Source organism: Ananas comosus, linkage group 9 (assembly GCF_001540865.1).
Source record: "Ananas comosus cultivar F153 linkage group 9, ASM154086v1, whole genome shotgun sequence".
Taxonomy (NCBI): Eukaryota; Viridiplantae; Streptophyta; class Magnoliopsida; order Poales; family Bromeliaceae; genus Ananas; species Ananas comosus.
In genome coordinates, this window is record NC_033629.1 from 4,059,405 (window position 1) to 4,076,470 (window position 17,066).

The 17,066-nt window shown below is 39.6% G+C and overlaps 1 protein-coding gene across 1 annotated transcript; it reads right to left on the reverse strand.

The window, feature by feature from the left end:
* LOC109715491 (DDT domain-containing protein DDR4) lies at positions 2,280-16,821 on the reverse strand. The gene is made up of 12 exons (XM_020240525.1): positions 16,335-16,821; positions 16,125-16,235; positions 13,245-13,331; positions 13,117-13,154; positions 12,950-13,031; positions 6,686-6,792; positions 6,424-6,580; positions 5,207-5,299; positions 4,958-5,081; positions 3,855-3,897; positions 3,574-3,753; positions 2,280-3,497 (listed from the first exon to the last, which is right to left on the reverse strand). The coding sequence occupies exons 1-12, from the start codon at positions 16,650-16,652 to the stop codon at positions 2,744-2,746; spliced, it is 2,094 nt and encodes a 697-aa protein (XP_020096114.1). The 5' UTR covers positions 16,653-16,821; the 3' UTR covers positions 2,280-2,743.

The window sequence follows — 17,066 nt, forward strand, 5'->3', positions numbered from 1 at the left end:
ACCGTATGTGAAGGCAAATTCCATATTTGGTTTGACGTATTTAACTCCAACTGCTGCAGTAGGAACTGCAGGAGGAGGTCCAACTGCAGCAGTTGGAAAGAGTAACTTTAAATAAAAAGTATGCTTACCTTCTTAGGCTTACTTTGGCATTGAGGCCTATCTAACGTTATTAGATAGAATGGAGTTGAGAAAAAAACATATAGGGATATACTTCTGCGTTTTCCGGTGGGACCGCAGAAAATATATTATAACCAACTCATCACGATATGCGGAACGTAATATTAAGTACGGAAACAAACAGGGTATTTTTCCAATATACTTTCTCACCGCACGTAACGCAATCTCCCCGCAATAGCCTTAATATTTTTTAAACAAAATTATTTTTCTTTTTTACATTGGTGGTAATCTCATTATCATATATAATATATAAAATAATAAAATTTTAAAAATTATTTCTCAACTGCATGCAATCAAATAAGTTATTTATACTTACAGCATTTTCTACTACATCCAAACAAACATGATTCATATAATTATAACTATTGTATTTATAACACCGACTGTCCTTAGAGCAAGTGGCAAAGGACTTGGTGATTGGTACCCGAGACCTAAGTTCGAATCCTAGTTGATTCACATTTCTAGCTAAGTTTATTTCTAAATGAAATAAACGAAGCGGGTAGCGTGCTACCTGTCTTTCAAAAAAAAATTTTAACTATACTGTATTTATAATTACATCTAATTAAACGGTCTCTAGGTGAATTCACAATTCTAAGTAACTCGTGGGGCCAAGTCCTTAATTTTGGGGGTGGGACCTCCTTTCGATTTTTAATTTCGACCTGTAGGGCGGCCCGCCTTTTACTTATAAGTAGTGGGTGTGGCTTGGCTTTGAATTAATGAGAGTTGAGAGTTGTTGGTGTACGAAATAGATTTTTAATTTTTAGGGAATAGGGCCGCCTTTAAATTCAATTTGATTCCGCACATATTAGACCCGCCTTAGCTTGTTTGTTTGTGTCCACTGTATGTAGGTTGTTCTGCATTGATGGCGCTTCATTTCACCGGCGAGTACTGCGTAATGGTGGGTTGGGATAACAAATTAATAATCCACGGACACTTCTCATGTACTGCACAAACTTCCACACAGTTATTTGCAACACCGAGAGGTTTCGCAACGCGGCTGTGAATCACGACCTCCACTGCATAACATGGGGGCGTGCCGGCACAGCAATCACTCTTAACTATCTGGTGCCGGCAGGTCAGCACTGATGATCAACAATAAAGCGCTGTTTGCCGACAAGTTTAGCGGAAATGGTCCCCTGTTGGACGTGACTGATGCCAAGCTCTTACTTTGTGCTGCGCAGGTAGTGCGACGAGAAAGGGGAGAATGGCAGCAATCCTATCTTGGTTGTGGATAACACTCTTATATCAAGAAGGAGAGGAAATGGCACTAAAAGGAATGGTTCAAGACGTGTAGCGATGCTACTCTCCTTAAAACTTAATTGATCTCTGCCGTTCGACCAAACTAATGTACACCGAATTAACGAATAGCTTCTTAAGATACAATGAAGCACAAATCCTAACTATATCTGCATATGTGAAGTTGTAATTTGAGTATTCACTAGATTAAGTTGTCGAAACAAGCAAAATAAGAACAGAAAATAAATTATTGTGAATGGAGACTTCGGCTTATTCATGTGTTCTTGAACAATCATTATTATGGTTTTCTACAGACCACCAAATTCACGCACAAACCAATACTTTATGCAGTAACCTTTCAATTTGCATCTATCCCTTGGATCGTAACTATGAACCAGTTACAAGCGCCTCTTCAGCTGTTTGACTGATGCATTGAAGCCAAATTCAAATATTTGTAACACTCAAATTCAACAGAGACATGTACGAAATTCAAGAGAAACATACACCAAGAGGCACCACCGAAAAAGAAAAGGACCAAAGGGCACATCATAAGGTTATGTCTTCTCCGTTAAAAATTAGGTCTTTTATGTTTTTTCTCAGAAGAACGAAAAAACAAGAGCAAAAATAAAAATAAAAAATAAACCAGTGCCGTTTATACAGGCCGATCCGCAATATCTGCTTAACCAGAGAACCAGAATAGGCGAGAGCACACAAGTAAGCATCAAACAAGCGCTCACAGTGACGACAATAAGACCAAAAAATTTTTTACTAAGAGAGCTTGAATCATGCCAATGTAAGTCACACCCCCAAGCCATTTGAAAACAAAACATGCTCCTAAAAAATATCGAGTAAATACGAAGCCGAGAAACACAAATAAAAAGAACAAGTTTTTTTCGCTCTCGTAGACCATGTTAAAGGTACATCCGCAGCTACATTTTTTGAACAGTAACGCCTAACTGAAAAGGGGTTGGCAGCAATTCAACTCCCAGAAATCTGGCTGTAAAATCAGCATAAAAGTGTAGTGTACATCCAGAATGTAAAATAAGATACAACCAAATAAACAACTTCCTCCCCACCTCTAACACTGCAACCCACCCACCACTTCAATCTGTAAGATACCTGGGACCCAGTATAAAGAATCCGGCCCCAATGTATATAAGAAGCTCGCCGCCAAGTTCAATTTTCTCTGCCGCGCCCCTCCGCTAATAACACGATAGTAATACATTCCCTTCCGCCCCAGCCCACCTCTTTGAACACCCATCAAAACCCTCAGATCGGGACAGAGAGACTTCATTAGGAAATACTGATGCAGAAGCCTTAGGGAAATGCTTTATACGTTGCCCATGTCGTCGGTTTTTATGTCTGTGCTAGGGCCGTCGTCGAAAGCGCTACCCGGGGCGAGCTCATTCAAATCTAAAAACCTTCTTTCCACACTGTTCCTCTCTTCGGCCGGGGCATCGGTCTTCTCTTTTTCCTCCTGGTGCTGGAACTGCTGATGCTGCTCGTCAACATCATCTGGGAAGCTCTGAATTACTTTAACATCTGTACGTACTTCTTCGCTCCCTTCGTCATCTTCTTGATCTTGGCTCGCCGTAGAAAGCTCCATATCATCAGTGGCATCCGAATGGCCATCCGATTCATTGGATTTGCCTTTCTTTCCGGAATCTGATTGTTCCGTATCCGACAGCTCGTATTGCCGGTAGTTAACGCGGAGGCGGGTGGCCCTCTTGCTGCGCCTAAGGCCCGTCTGGAGCTCGTCGACCGACCTCAATTTCGTTGCTCTCCTGCTTCGAGTTGGTAACTTCTTGTACCGGCGATTATCTTCTAAATCTTCACTAGTGCTCAAAGAGTATTCCTCTTCCTCTTCTTCTTCATCATCTTCGGCATTTTCTCCCTCGCCGTTATACTCCTCATCATCCTCGGAAGCACTTGAGACCTTCTGTTGCTTCCGGCTTCTAAGGTATTCCTCGTCGTAAACGGCTTCACCTACTATATCATCATCACTGTCGAAGCCCGCATCGATATCCGAAACAGCTTCGACAAAGTCCTCAGAGTACCTTTGAGGACGCTTTCTCCGCCGGTTGCTAAAAGTATGATACGACAAATTAGAAAACAATGGATTTGGGTACAGAATTAATTAAATGACGATTGATATGATACCTGCGATCAAGATGCTCATCTTGTTCTCCGTCTGATTCTTCATAGTCATTTGATTTAGGCGAGGGTGCATCAAAGGACTCATGAGCTACTAGGGATGGACCATTTGGTTTACCGTTAGTTGATCCTTCAGGTTTTGGCACTACTCTTCTAACAACATTTTCTGGTGAGTTCTGCCTTTTCCTGAAAGAGAGCCACAGTAATTGCATTATTCAGTAGTAGTTTCTTGAATAGAGAGATTCTATTCAATAAGATTGAATGAACAGGTAACAGAGTATACATACTTGGTTATTTTTATAGCCTCGTTAATTGAACGGTCATAATCATCTGCAAAATTATGTTATGTCAGATCTTTGATATTAAGGCGGCTAGCAAAATAAAAGAGAATATATTATAGATTAATGTACATTCTCCATTACAATTAAAAAAATAGAAAAAACAAAAGGAAGAGTCATGCTACTCCAAAAACTACCAAGATTAAACAATCATAAGGTCAGTTATTTCAGTCGTTGTTCCATACATCCAGTATCTTGAATTTGATGTAAATCGCTAACAAAACACTAAAGAGGACAATTATCCAAGATAAGACAACTAATGAGACCTCAAAGGAGAGACTATCACTGCAATATATTTTTGCACTATATTACTTCTGTACAAACCACTTGCACAATCTTATAACAAAGAAAAGGTACAATGACAAAACAGTTTGTTAATCTTACCATGTTAACAAACTCTATCCCATGTGAATGGAAGCCCAGTGTGTAAAAACCAACTATCGCATAGTAGGACCAGTTCTATCAGTCAATTATACTAGGCCCAGAATAAGCAATGCAGGAAATAAATAGAACGACAAATTTTTTACAGGACACTATGGTACCATGCCAAAGCACAAAGCACAAGCCCAACTCTCGGATGCATAGTTTCTGTATACTCAATATTTCATATAGGCAAACATTACACAAAAAGGCTGGAGAACTATACGGCTAGCACAGCAAAACTTAAGCCTAGGACTTGAGGAGGAGAGGATTAGGAAGGAAACACTATAGAAACCCTCGAGTTTCACCAAAAAAAAAAAAAATTATATATCACTGCATAAATCAACTAAAAATCTAATGAAAGTGCTCAAAGTATCTAAAGTCACTTGCGACAAGTACAAATAGAAAAAGGTAGAACAATAGGAGAATAAAGGAGGCATGTTGTGATACAGATATGTAGAACAAGTAGAAAAAGGTATAGCGATTATCTTATCAGAAGAAACAGCAAATGAGGACAGTCAGGGCTCCTATTCTACAATCAATAACATTTTGGACCAATCAATGAAGCATACCGCTTGTCATAGCTAATTGATAAAAAAAAAAAAAATCACCGTCCAACTTAAAACTCTTACCGAATGTATACGTGACAGGTTTCCTATCACGAAGGGAGCGACCTGAGGAAAGCCCATCTGCCGTCAAATAGCTGTCAAGAAGAAGGGCTTCCCTTTGTTGTTTTTTCAACAACCTTTCTTTCCTCTGAATCAATAGCAAAATTTTCTTACAACAATCAGAAATGCACAGCGGTAGCTGTAATTAAAGAATTAAAAATAAATTATTCATGTTATTCTGCAGCTGTTACTTAAGGGGGAAGAGTTAGATACTTTGTGAATCTTCTCAATATCGGGAAGAAAGTCGATCTTCAACTTCTTCCCAAGTGACACTTCTGTCCTATTCTTACTAGAAAAAAGTTTATCCTGAACAAAAGAAAAATAAGAATGAGGATTAAAATTTGCTCTAACAGTTCCTCAACTAAGTAATTGCACAGAAAATGGACAAGCAGCTCAATACTCGCATCAAACCTAACAAATAATAACAATATACAAGCTCAAGAAGCACATGAAATTATGTACCATATATGTAATATTAAGTCTATGATGTGTGCTCATTATGGTACAAAGGAAATATAAAAAGTGAATAACATTCTACTCTATAGCTCAGTGGTAATAGCATTTACATTTAGGGCATGTTTGGCACCTAGGGTTTGATTGAATAGAATAAGACAATAGGGTGATGTTGGGGAAGGAGAGGAACAACTCGGAGGCATCAAAGTCACGAGTAATCTGGTTGGGTCAAATAACACCAACAGGATAAGATTATTCAATCCACCTGCTAGGTTAAGATTGAACAGGGTGGATTGTTTTCCACCAGCTCCACCCCCTAGCTTTCATGATCCCCCAACGCATCCGAGCCAATAAGTGCTCCCTCTTCCCCAACAGTACAATCTCATCCCATCCTATCCGTTCCAATCTGGAGTGTCAAAGAGGGCTTAAGCATAAAACTGTAATTCTTAAACAGTGTTCAGGAACCATTCCGAAGTTATACATATACAAGAAAATAATGCAAGCGAAATAAAATATTGAGAAATGCAAGCATTTGCTATTTTCATTTGAATGGTAAAACTATGTAGAATTTCCAAATAACGACAATGGTTGCTATATTAAATATACTGTTTAAACAACAACGATGAAAGCTAGAATTTCAAAGATGCTAATGACTACTCGCTCTTCAATCACTTAGTACCATTTAGCCAGTAAGACATGGATCTTCTTTAAGGAGAAGAAACTAGTCACAGAACTGGTTTATAGATGACTAAATAAAGAGTAAATAATACGCGGCATTGAACATAATTTTTTTATTTATTCAGTTACGTAAGCTACAAAGGAAATACCTAAGTTAACTGTCAGAGTAATAATGACAAGTATCATTAATTAATGTAGAACTCAAGACGGACACTCTACATAAATAGAGAACTAACATCATCAGTAACAATTCAAAGATATTAGCTAACAAAAGCAGCATAATTAATGTAGAAACACACCGAAACTTCTTGAAATTCATCAAAGTTGGTTGCAACTGTTTCCCACCGATAAGATACAAGTGGACGGGATGAAACTCCTTTTGCTTTCAACTTCTTTGCCTCAACAGATCTGATTTCACGGTAAAGTCGATGACCAATAATTGGATCATCTTCATACCTGTTTGACATGACTAGATAAACATTCTTGACCATATATATCCAATTTGAAAGTATGAAGTACTTTGAAACTAGGGAAACACAAACAAGAACAATGAGACTCTACCAGTAGGAAACTCCATAGGCATCGCCCCCTATCCGCTCTTTACGAAATGCCGAAAGATGAGTACCATGTTTTAAAGAATCTTCAATATAATTTCGAATATCTTCTTGCTGCAAAATTTATATATCTGGACGTCAGCGGATCCATCAAAATGTAAATCAGCAACTGCATGCATCACTAAGATTTTAAACAGCTAAGATAGTAACTATAAACAAAGAATCGCCATTTATGTTACACAAATACTTTGTGTTGGCTGATATAATATGACAAAAGTAATACAACAATCTCAATTTTCTATTTCCTGATCACAGGTTGATTGTTTGAGGATTCGCAACGAGATTTCTAGGTTGCATTTCTGCATATCTTGATTGTCAGAATAAAATTAATATGACTATGTAAATTAGATGGATCTTTTAGAAAGGAAGTTGCCAGTATTTCTCGAAGGCAGTAATCTAGTATCACCTAATTATAAGCTTTCCATCTAACCATGAAACTATAATTTTATAGAAGGCAGTACTAGGTTCACAATGATCATTTCAAATCAACACAACTATAATTATATAAAAGCGTAGAAGTACAAGATCATGCTCTTGATTCATTGCATCCTCTAAAAATTTGTCCATTAAAAAGTCTAGCTGCCGTTTAGTTACGAAGATATTTTTGTCTCACTACCTGACAAAAAGAAAAATAGGAAAGTAGCAGATAGCTAGCTCTTTGAATCACCTGGAGGTGATCAAATCTTCAAGAGAAAACATAACTATACCAATCCCACATAGTTCCATTGCATTTTAAATTCTTTTGTCTTGCTTTCTAGATATCTTAGGGGGCATTTGGATTAACGAATCTCTAGATCCAACGTAACTCAAGTGTAGTGGTGTTTGAGTTTTCCTGAAGTGTGGTTATTTTTTTGTTGTTTGGTTTGATGTAACTCGTACAGTCTGAAAGTTAAATCTCATCACTTGTGTTTGTTTTGGCGTAATTTGATGCTAATGAAATTAGTTTTTTGAGTTTCTTTATTTGTTTTGATGCAAGTAAGTGGATCCTGTTTCATCCTAAATATAGTGATAAACTTACTTCTATAAAATCCAACTTATTAAATAATTAAATCTCTCATTATTGTTTGGAAGTAATCTTAACCCATTGTTAAAAAAATTAACTCTAACCCATTCTAAAGGAAGTAGATTTTAGGTTTTAATATTTAATAAATTTTTTAGAGAAAGTTGAGTAGTGGAACTTGAGTTCGGTACTCTAGAATATTTTAGAGAAAGTTGAGAAGTGGAACTTGAGTTCGGTACTCTAGAGGAGGAAGTCAAGAGTAAGTGAAGTAGAGGTCTAACGTGATTTGAGTTACATTATTTTTTTGACTTACAACAAAACAAACACCTAAAGTGATGGAACTTGAGTTCCACCCCTCCACTTACACCAAACCAAACAGCTCCTTAGCAGCTGAGATGTTTTAGCTTTCACACTCCAGTAGTCGCACATTGGATTGCATACAAGCAATCATTTCCTATATACATACCAGTATACTAGAATTGGTAATTTGAGCTTAACTATTCTGGGCGGTAGACAACAAGCTGGTAATGCTAGTGGACTAGTACATGTATAGATTTAGGGAGTGTTTGGTTCGCCTTTTTTTCACCTTGGAATCGGAATCGGAATGGGTAAATTCGTTTGTGAGTGTTTGGTACGCGGGAGTCCCATTCCGATTCCGATTCTCGAGTGGAATGGAAATCCCCCAATCACCTCTTTTTCAATCCGGCCTAGGAGGCCGGATTGAAAGTTGAATCCGGACGGAATGGATATTTATTCAGATTAAATTTATTTTTTAAATTTTTTTAATTAAAATATGAGTTAAAATTTAAAAATTAAATATATAATTTTAAATTTTAATTTAAACCTAAATTAAAAATTAAAATTTAATCAAGTATTTCGAATCTAACTTATGAATTTGAATTTAAATTAAATTTTNCCAAGTAGTGGACTTAGCCTTAGCCTTATTTAGTAAGGGTAATAGTCACAAACCAAGTCCACCTATTTTAATTTGAATTTAAATTATTATATTATAAAGATAATGTTAGTATATTAATTTGATTACGTTTTTTATATCCACCTGAACCAAACACTGATAATGGGAATGATTTATTCCGATTCCGATTCAGGTGATGAACCAAACAGAATTAGGTAATGAGTCATTCCGATTCCGATTCCAGCTTATTTTGATTCCGATTCCGATTCCGACTCCGACTTCGAACCAAACACGCCCTTAGTTTCAGAGTCACTCCCAGAAGTACTATCATGTAGGGCCAACTGATTATGAGTTCCAGGTGTTACTTGATCCAGCGAGGCAACGGTGTAGGAGCAACAGTATGGTAGGTTTCATGCATCAGGGACCCCACAGGGATTTGTACTGTTAAGGAGACAACAACATGTGCTGGCCTATCAAGGGCGTTAGGTCTAAATGGTGAGAGTTTGACACACCCCAACTATAACACATCGGCAGGTGTATGGAGCAATGATTCAATATATATAGCATAGCAATCTAGAATACTAGTATCGATAATTTAGGCTTAAGCATTTTAGACTAGCAATTCAGGCACAGCAAGTTGCTAAATACTAGCAGCTGGTTGGTGCGTTAATTAGCCCAGTGTCACGGACAAAACTTTTTTCTTCGTAAAGCCTATGCGGCGCCCTCTTCCTGCTCGAAGATGGGCAAGCCTTCCCCAAGTCCAAATACGGACAAGCCTTCCAAACTTAACAGCGGAATACCAATCCAAGCATTTGTCAAGCTTGCTCCTGCGCAAGACTGACAGCTCAACCAATCGCTTGCAATCGAACCCCTCGTCGGACTCCACGAGTTCCCCAACGAGCAACCCCAATACTGAGGCTGGCCACCAAGCTAGGTCACTTCTCCATTATTGGGCCTCTTGCGCCTAACAGCATCCACGGCCATACCGCCTACGCGCGGCCTGCTCGCTCAGTCCACTGACACACGTCAAAGCAGCCACCCAAGTGTGCGCCACAAGCTCGTCTGTCTTCCAACGCCAGCGACCCGCGCAACACCCCGCACGCCCATGCTCCGCACATCCGTGCTTCGCATGCGACCCGTACGGCACACGTGCCCTCAACGCTCCTGGCAAGGAAGCCAACAAGCCCACACCGTGCTCTTCGACTGTCCCCACGACCTCGCATTGCCATGGCGCTCCGNCGCGCCCTCGGATTCCATAGTTTCGCCACATAAGGCCCCATACAAACAAGCCGGCCTCGCTTCGCGTCGCAACCCATCTGACTCCTCCATGGCTCGACCACGTCTGGCCGCACACCAATGGTCCAGTCCCTCAAGGTTCACCATACGGATACCAATACTGTTTGCCACACTGGGTTTCGCCCCTCTCGAGTCTCCAAGACCTACGCGCCTCGCGAGTCTCCTTCGACGTGCCTCCCTTTGGCGATCCTATAGAGATCCATCTCCTTAAGCCTTCGCAGGCACCGCGCCCTGCGAATCCCCGCTCAGCACGCTTGCCTTCGCGAGCCTTGCCCTCTACGGCGGGCCATCCATCGCAAGACTAACCCTCATCCGCTCGCACGCTCCCCCACAGAGATCCGAGCCGGCATAAGGTAGTGCAAGCGAACCTAGGAGCAAAGCCTCCCGGGTACTTCCCGCTCCACAATGTCTTCGACCTCTGTCTCAGACATTGCCCTAGACCCGTGACCCTTCAACCATCCGTTGCACAGTCACACGAAACACTAGGCTTGACTACTCCGCTAGCCAAGGGACGACCCATGTCCTATGAGTCGGCGGGGGAGTCGGGGCCACTCTACGAAGTGTCCACCCCTCCTCCTATATACCATGCAGGACATCCAGCCCTTTGGCACCCCGGGGGTACAAAGGTGCTCACCGAGGGGTACGTTTTGAAACCCCGCATGCGGTACCAAAATCCTTGCCATGGCATGGGCCATTGATAGAGAATTGCCTTCGTAGACTTGACAGCGGCTCCAACCTGACGGAACGCTTCAACTCCGCAACTCCATAGCTTCGTCAACTTAATGACTACCAAATGTAGCCCCCAAGAGCGTCACGGTCGAGCCCTAACGATTGACCCGTGACACCAGGCTACCTTAGGATAAGGGTATCGAGACTGACCATGTTATCTCTATTAAGGTCTAATCTCATTACACTTTTCATACGTAATAGTATAACCTTTGCTCATTATTCATCCATACAATCAGAGTATTCTTCTACATTTTCGTATCCAACCCATAACATGTCAACGTAACTCCAACTTGACCTTGCAAACCTTGAGCGAATCGTAAAAGCGACCATAGGCAACCCATTATTGTTCCAACCCCTAGCACCCATCTGTTAACAATAAGCCTCATCAAGTCTCATGGAAGTACAAAAAGAAAAGGGAGAAGAAAAGACTTCATGATAGGAAATATAGGAAGGTAAAAGAGATGGGAGCAGATATATCATAGCAAAGTTCGAGGAGGGACTTATGGCGCTGATTCTAAATCCATCTCAAGAAAGATAAGACAATCCTTTAAAAAAAGGGATAAGGTCCTATGTTTCTCAAGACAGATTTCAAGACATCATACACAAGAGATAGGTGAACCCAGGGTTTTTCTTCAAGTAAACCAGAAGATTCTTACAAAACAGCAGAAAAGAAAAAGTTATAGGAATAAATGGGGTGGAGGAGAATTCAAAAGTAGTTCTCTTTTGTCATGTCAGTGTTTTGGAATAAATTGTTTGGTAGATGTTTTAGGAAAGCGTTGCGGCTTAGGGACCAAACTGGCAAAGCCAATGAGAGAGTGGATGAGGCTCTCATATAGTTAGGGGTGAAAATGGATAGGATATTATCCGAAAATATTCGTATCCATATTCGATAATATCCGGATCCAGATAGAAAATATTTGGATCCGGTCAGATTTGGATATGGATATGATTTTCGAGAGTTAAATTTTCCGAATATCCGAAAAAAACGAATATGAATGTGGATATCTGGACTTTTAGTATTGTTATTTCATATTATATTTTTGGATCCGTCCGACCGATTTTGCCGACCAAGCCTGCCCAAATTCCTTTTTTCCAAAGTCAATCTCTCTTATCTACTCCTTTAATTCATTATCAATCAAGGTATAGAGTGATGATTAATACATGTTGTGAGAAAATAAGATAATTTTTTATATTATTCGTTTATTTTATAATGAATTATATGTTAAAATTACATATTTTATATGCGAAGAAATATAGTTAGGAAACAAGGCAGGAAAATAAAGAAATTTTTTGTGTATGTGCAGAAAAAATATCCAACCATATTTGAATCCATTTTTAGCAGATATGGTTATAAAATTTAGCATCCGACACATATCCATATTTGAATCCGTTTTCGAAAAAAAAATATGGATGCGGATATGGTTTCGTCAAATAGACCAAAATAGAGGATATTACCCAAATAAAATTAGAATCAAAACAACTTATGCAGACCCATTCTGTATCAACAAATCAAAGAATAGCATTTCATTGGCACAGCATAATGACACTCAATTGTGATTCAAAACAACAGGTACCCAAAAAAGGGCATTAGGCAAAATGATGAGTTTCCATGTGCCTCAAGCCATTAAAACTATCAAGCACGCAAACAAAAAGTGTCACCAAAAGATCAGAGAGATCCAGGTGAGAGAAACTAGGGTTGAAATGCATAAAGTATTAGTTGAAGACCTGAAGTATGCAGACATATTGACAGGAATATTTAATATTATATGGCTGGGATACTTCATTGCACATGGTCTATACAGGGACAAACGAGAGATTACATGTCATTCTTCAGAAAATTAAATGAACAACACTATGATTAGAGTACATGGAAATTACAGAAAAGGATAAGCAATAGGATCAGAGACTGAAAAGCCACGAGAATAACAATGATATGAGGCGGTAAGATGATAGGTTGCAACACAAAAAAACAATATGAGAATTGACAAATGCTGAGGCCTAGTTGGGGGAATTGAATAGAGGAAAAAGAAATCGATAAGTGTGCTTTAATGTCCTCATGAAAGTTTCCAGTCATATTCATTTTCAAATTTTTCTTTCACAGTTCTACAATGGCAAACCTCCAGTGGCATGATAAATGATGTAAAGCATGTAAAAGCAAGCTTGTTGATGGTACAATCCCTAGCACTTTCAAATTCAAATGTGAAAAATAAGATTTTCTCAAACTAAACATCCAGTTTCTCATTTAAAGCGTCCTGATAGAAATGAGAACAAACCTCAACACGGATGTCACATATTGCTTTCAAGATCAGCAAACGAGTTGCAGGATCAAGCGTCTTGTATGTTTCGATCTCCGCACTATACAAGTTGGCATGCTTAATTTAAGAGATCAGAAAAAGATACATATCGGGGTCCACAAATGTAATGTATTTAAAGAGCTCACCCATGAGATGCAACAATTGGTATTTCACCTTCCGCAACCTGCAGTTCTGTGTTCATTAGCTATCCATTGGTATGAAAAATGATGACCACGATAAAATAACTCCAGCTGAGAAAATAACGGGTGCATACCCAATACCACCAGTCTTTTAACTTCCTACACAATACTGTAACCCAGGTTGCACGTCCTAGAGCCATCCGGGTTACAGGAGGGATTGCCTGTGGATATAATAAAAGAAGCACTAGAATCACAACTTGTATGTTAATTCTTGTAGTGGAAAATTTAAGATTATTAAGGAGGAAGTCTTTCTGAATACCCTGGTATAGGCTAGAGAAAGCTTTGACAGATGAAGCAAATAGCAAGCAGAATTAAAAGATGCACCAGAACATAATACAAATTACTATGAAGAAGGAAATTCGATTTTGTTACAACATAAGACTAAGCAAACTCATCTGGCATTTTCAGATTATGGGCCTTATTGCTTTCTTTTCCTCATATCTAACAAATACAAGAAACATTCATGAAATGTTGAGAAAGTGAAAATATCTAACGATATTTTTTGCAGGTCTGACCATTCAGAGTACCATAGCAAATCAAATACAAGTGAATTTCAGTAAGTAGTGTTATCTTAAGGTGTATATCCATAGTCCAAATGTCAGTCAGATTATGTCAAAAAATACTACTAGTTTATGAAGAACTGATAGTTTCGACACTTCCTTCTAAGATAATTCTGACTAGTTCAATAAATTGTGTTATCTTATGGTGTAAACCAATAGTCCAAATGTGAGTCAGATTATGCCAAAAAATTCTAGGTCATAGTTTATGGAGAACATATTGTTTCAAGAGCTGAGGTCATTCTGACCAGTTTAAATATTAGCGATAGTGAGATCCAAAGATAGAGTATTGTACGATGAACCATCTATTCCTCCCACTCTATTTCTCTTCTTTCTTGCCAGATTTCTGAGAAGCTAGTTATCTTTCAGCGATAACAACCTTCTGAAATTTTCCCTCTTCTTCGCTGTAATGAAGGCACCACTGACTAAAATTCAGAGCTTTCTATCTCTTCTAATTTCACCAACTAATTCCTATTGGTTCTTGGAACAGTTTTACATGAGAAATAGAGAGGAGAGTTATTCTTTGATACATCTCCATACGTCAAATTTGATATTAGATGAATTCAAGAATAGATCAAAAGAATCGAATATAATATGACTTTTTTATCAAAGAAAATAAAAGGCACAAATAGTATATAAAACAAGATGTTGCTTCCATCCCTATCAGCAAATCAGAAATAATGGTCGATAATTCTAGATAATTAAGTATTTACAGAAACCATCTCAGTCGTCCTTTTTCATCAGATCAAAGATGTGATGGGCACATATTAATACTAACACGGAAAATAATCTAGTCATGATTGATTGACGGATTGATTTGTAAGATTCACCTTTAGAATCACCATAGATAATAATAAATACAAAAGATTACGAAATTGTATTACCATACTTTGGGAGCACCATATCTCAAAAATAACCATACTAAAAAATTGCACTTAACAAGAATGTACTATATACACAAGCCTCTGATCACAAGTACTTCTCATCTAGGTGTTAAAGGATAATCAAACATATTCTTTTTTCTGCCAAAGGACTATATTTTATCAGTTTAGTTGATCCGTTATTTTGCCTATTGCTTTTTATCCAACTTTAATGCAGATTGTTGGTTTACATCTTATAGTCCTTTTAATCAAGAAGATCGTCCTGTGTCAACTAGGATGAACGTGTAAATTCTTACTATACAGTGTCATCTTTTCTGTTGAAGTCATATTCAACAAGAATGCTCAACATACACATGATAAGGAGTTAGATTCAAGAGACATTATGATAAAGAAACTGCTGTAAAGATATCGCAGCTACAGGTTGGCCAAGATCATGTTGGAAAGAAAAAGTATTGACCAACAGGACTAGATTGACAAAAGTTCGTATCTAACATCAGCCCTTATCCGATTATTTTAACAACCATTTCAACCATTATTCCCTAACTAAGAGCCCGACCAATAATGTTGGTCATGGTTCAGTGTTTTGTGCAGAACAAAGATGAATCTGTTTCACCCAAACCCCAAGAACTTCATCACGTGGCTAATCATGGAAAACTATCAAGGTTTTTAAAAGCATTGCCTAGGAGCCTATTAGACTTATACAAATCCATTCTTTTTGCCCGACATCCTATGAATTTGCAATATATAAAATTGTCTATTCAACTTTTCCATCAAAGTAGAACTAGACAAACTGATACATATAGACCAATCAACTAACTGCATTCTCTAGTATCATCTCCCTTGTGTCTTCATCTGATAAGTAAAACATAAGAAAATATGAAAATGTTTCCAAGTTTCTCTCGAGTACATATACATCCATAGTGACGTCAGCGTCTAAGCAGCATGTCTTTTCAGTTATTAACTGGCAACAATATCCTTGATCCAAGTAAGGTTAAAGAGTAGCATTCTATAAAAACTTGTTTATTCTGAAAATTTGAAGTTAGAAAAGTGGCTATATGGCATAAATATTGGAGTCACCAAAAATCAAAACCAGCATTGTTTTTGCACACTTCCAAGCAAGTAAATCCATTCATTTCCATGCAATGGATCTAACCCTTGCCTGACCTAGATTTATCAGTTAAGATTGACATCATAAGGCAAAAGAGTAGGGCCAACTAAAACCAAACATAAATGATACATATCTTAAAATAAGTGCCGAGACAGAACTCCCTCAAACGCACCATCATCTATCAGCATATAATCATTGCAGTAAAACTAACTAAGCCAGTAGGACCAGAACCATTTCTTACATAATGTATAGCTAAGGTCAGTAAAAACAGCTCTTTGAGAGATCAATCATCAATTCTAAGCAACAAAGGCAACAAACTTTGCAACAAAAGAATCATAAACTTTCTAGTGTAGCAACCAAGAACAAGAGCAATGCAGCTCTTTTCCGATCAATCTGGAAGCAACTAACCTTCAGGAGAGGCATATGAACGTCGTCCAGCGTGCTGTTGGGGGTAATCAGCGCCGTCTCGAGCTCCTCAGCGGAGAACTCCACCGCAACGTTGAGAAGCGGCCTGAAAACCTAGAAAACAGTTCCCACCCAACCGCGTCAGCCCTAACAACCCTAGAAGCGCCGCCCAGTAACAACGCTGCTCAGGAAGAAACAATTTAATCTACTCACATGGAGAAAGTTGAGCACGGAGGCGAGCTCCCACATGGAGCGGAGGTCCCACCGGGGGAGGTCGGCGGGGGCCGGCTCCGGCACCAGCGGCGTGATCACGCGGCTGCTGGCCTGCTTCTGCTCCTCCTTCTCCCTCCGCGCCGACTTCCGGCGCTCCGGCGGCGGCGCCGGCGCCTTCGGCGCCGCCGGCCGGGAGGTGCAGGCCCGCGGGAAGCGCGCCTTCCTCGGGGCGAGGGCGGCGGGCTCCGGCTGCGGGGGGCGGATCTCCGGCGAGGATCCGGCGGCGGCGGGCGGCGCCGGGGCCGAATCGCCCGACATCGCGGCGGAGGCGGAGAGGAGGGGCCGCGGGAGAGAGATCGGGCTAGGGTTAGGGTTTCTGAAGGGGCAGGAGAGATGGATCGATAGGGGGAAGGAGAGAGAGAGAGAGTGGAGGGGAGGGTAGTAGAGAGAGAGATAGAGAGAGAAAGAGGAAGAGAGAGAAAGAGGAAGCCCGAGGAAGCGAGGGGAAGGGGGAAGAAGAAAGCAGGAGGGAGGGGGGGAGTCGGAGAAAGAGAGAAGGGTAATTTGGGGATTTCAGGTGACCCGGGGTGCGGGTGCTGTGCCGCTGCTAGGGTGGACGAGGCTTGGACTCGTGAGTCGTGCACAAATGCTAACGCATTTTACAATCTAAAATTTTCATCATTATATTATATATCTCAAAATGCTATTATTATTTTTCAAAATTACAAAAAA

Coding starts and splice junctions, on each gene's coding strand:
- LOC109715491 (XM_020240525.1), bottom strand. CDS start 16,652: ATGTCGGGCGATTCGGCCCCGGCGCCGCCCGCCGCCGCCGGATCCTCG. Junction 13,332..16,124: donor TTCATATGCCTCTCCTGAAG/GTTAGTTGCTTC, acceptor TTATATCCACAG/GCAATCCCTCCTGTAACCCG. Junction 3,498..3,573: donor GATGAGCATCTTGATCGCAG/GTATCATATCAA, acceptor TCATACTTTTAG/CAACCGGCGGAGAAAGCGTC.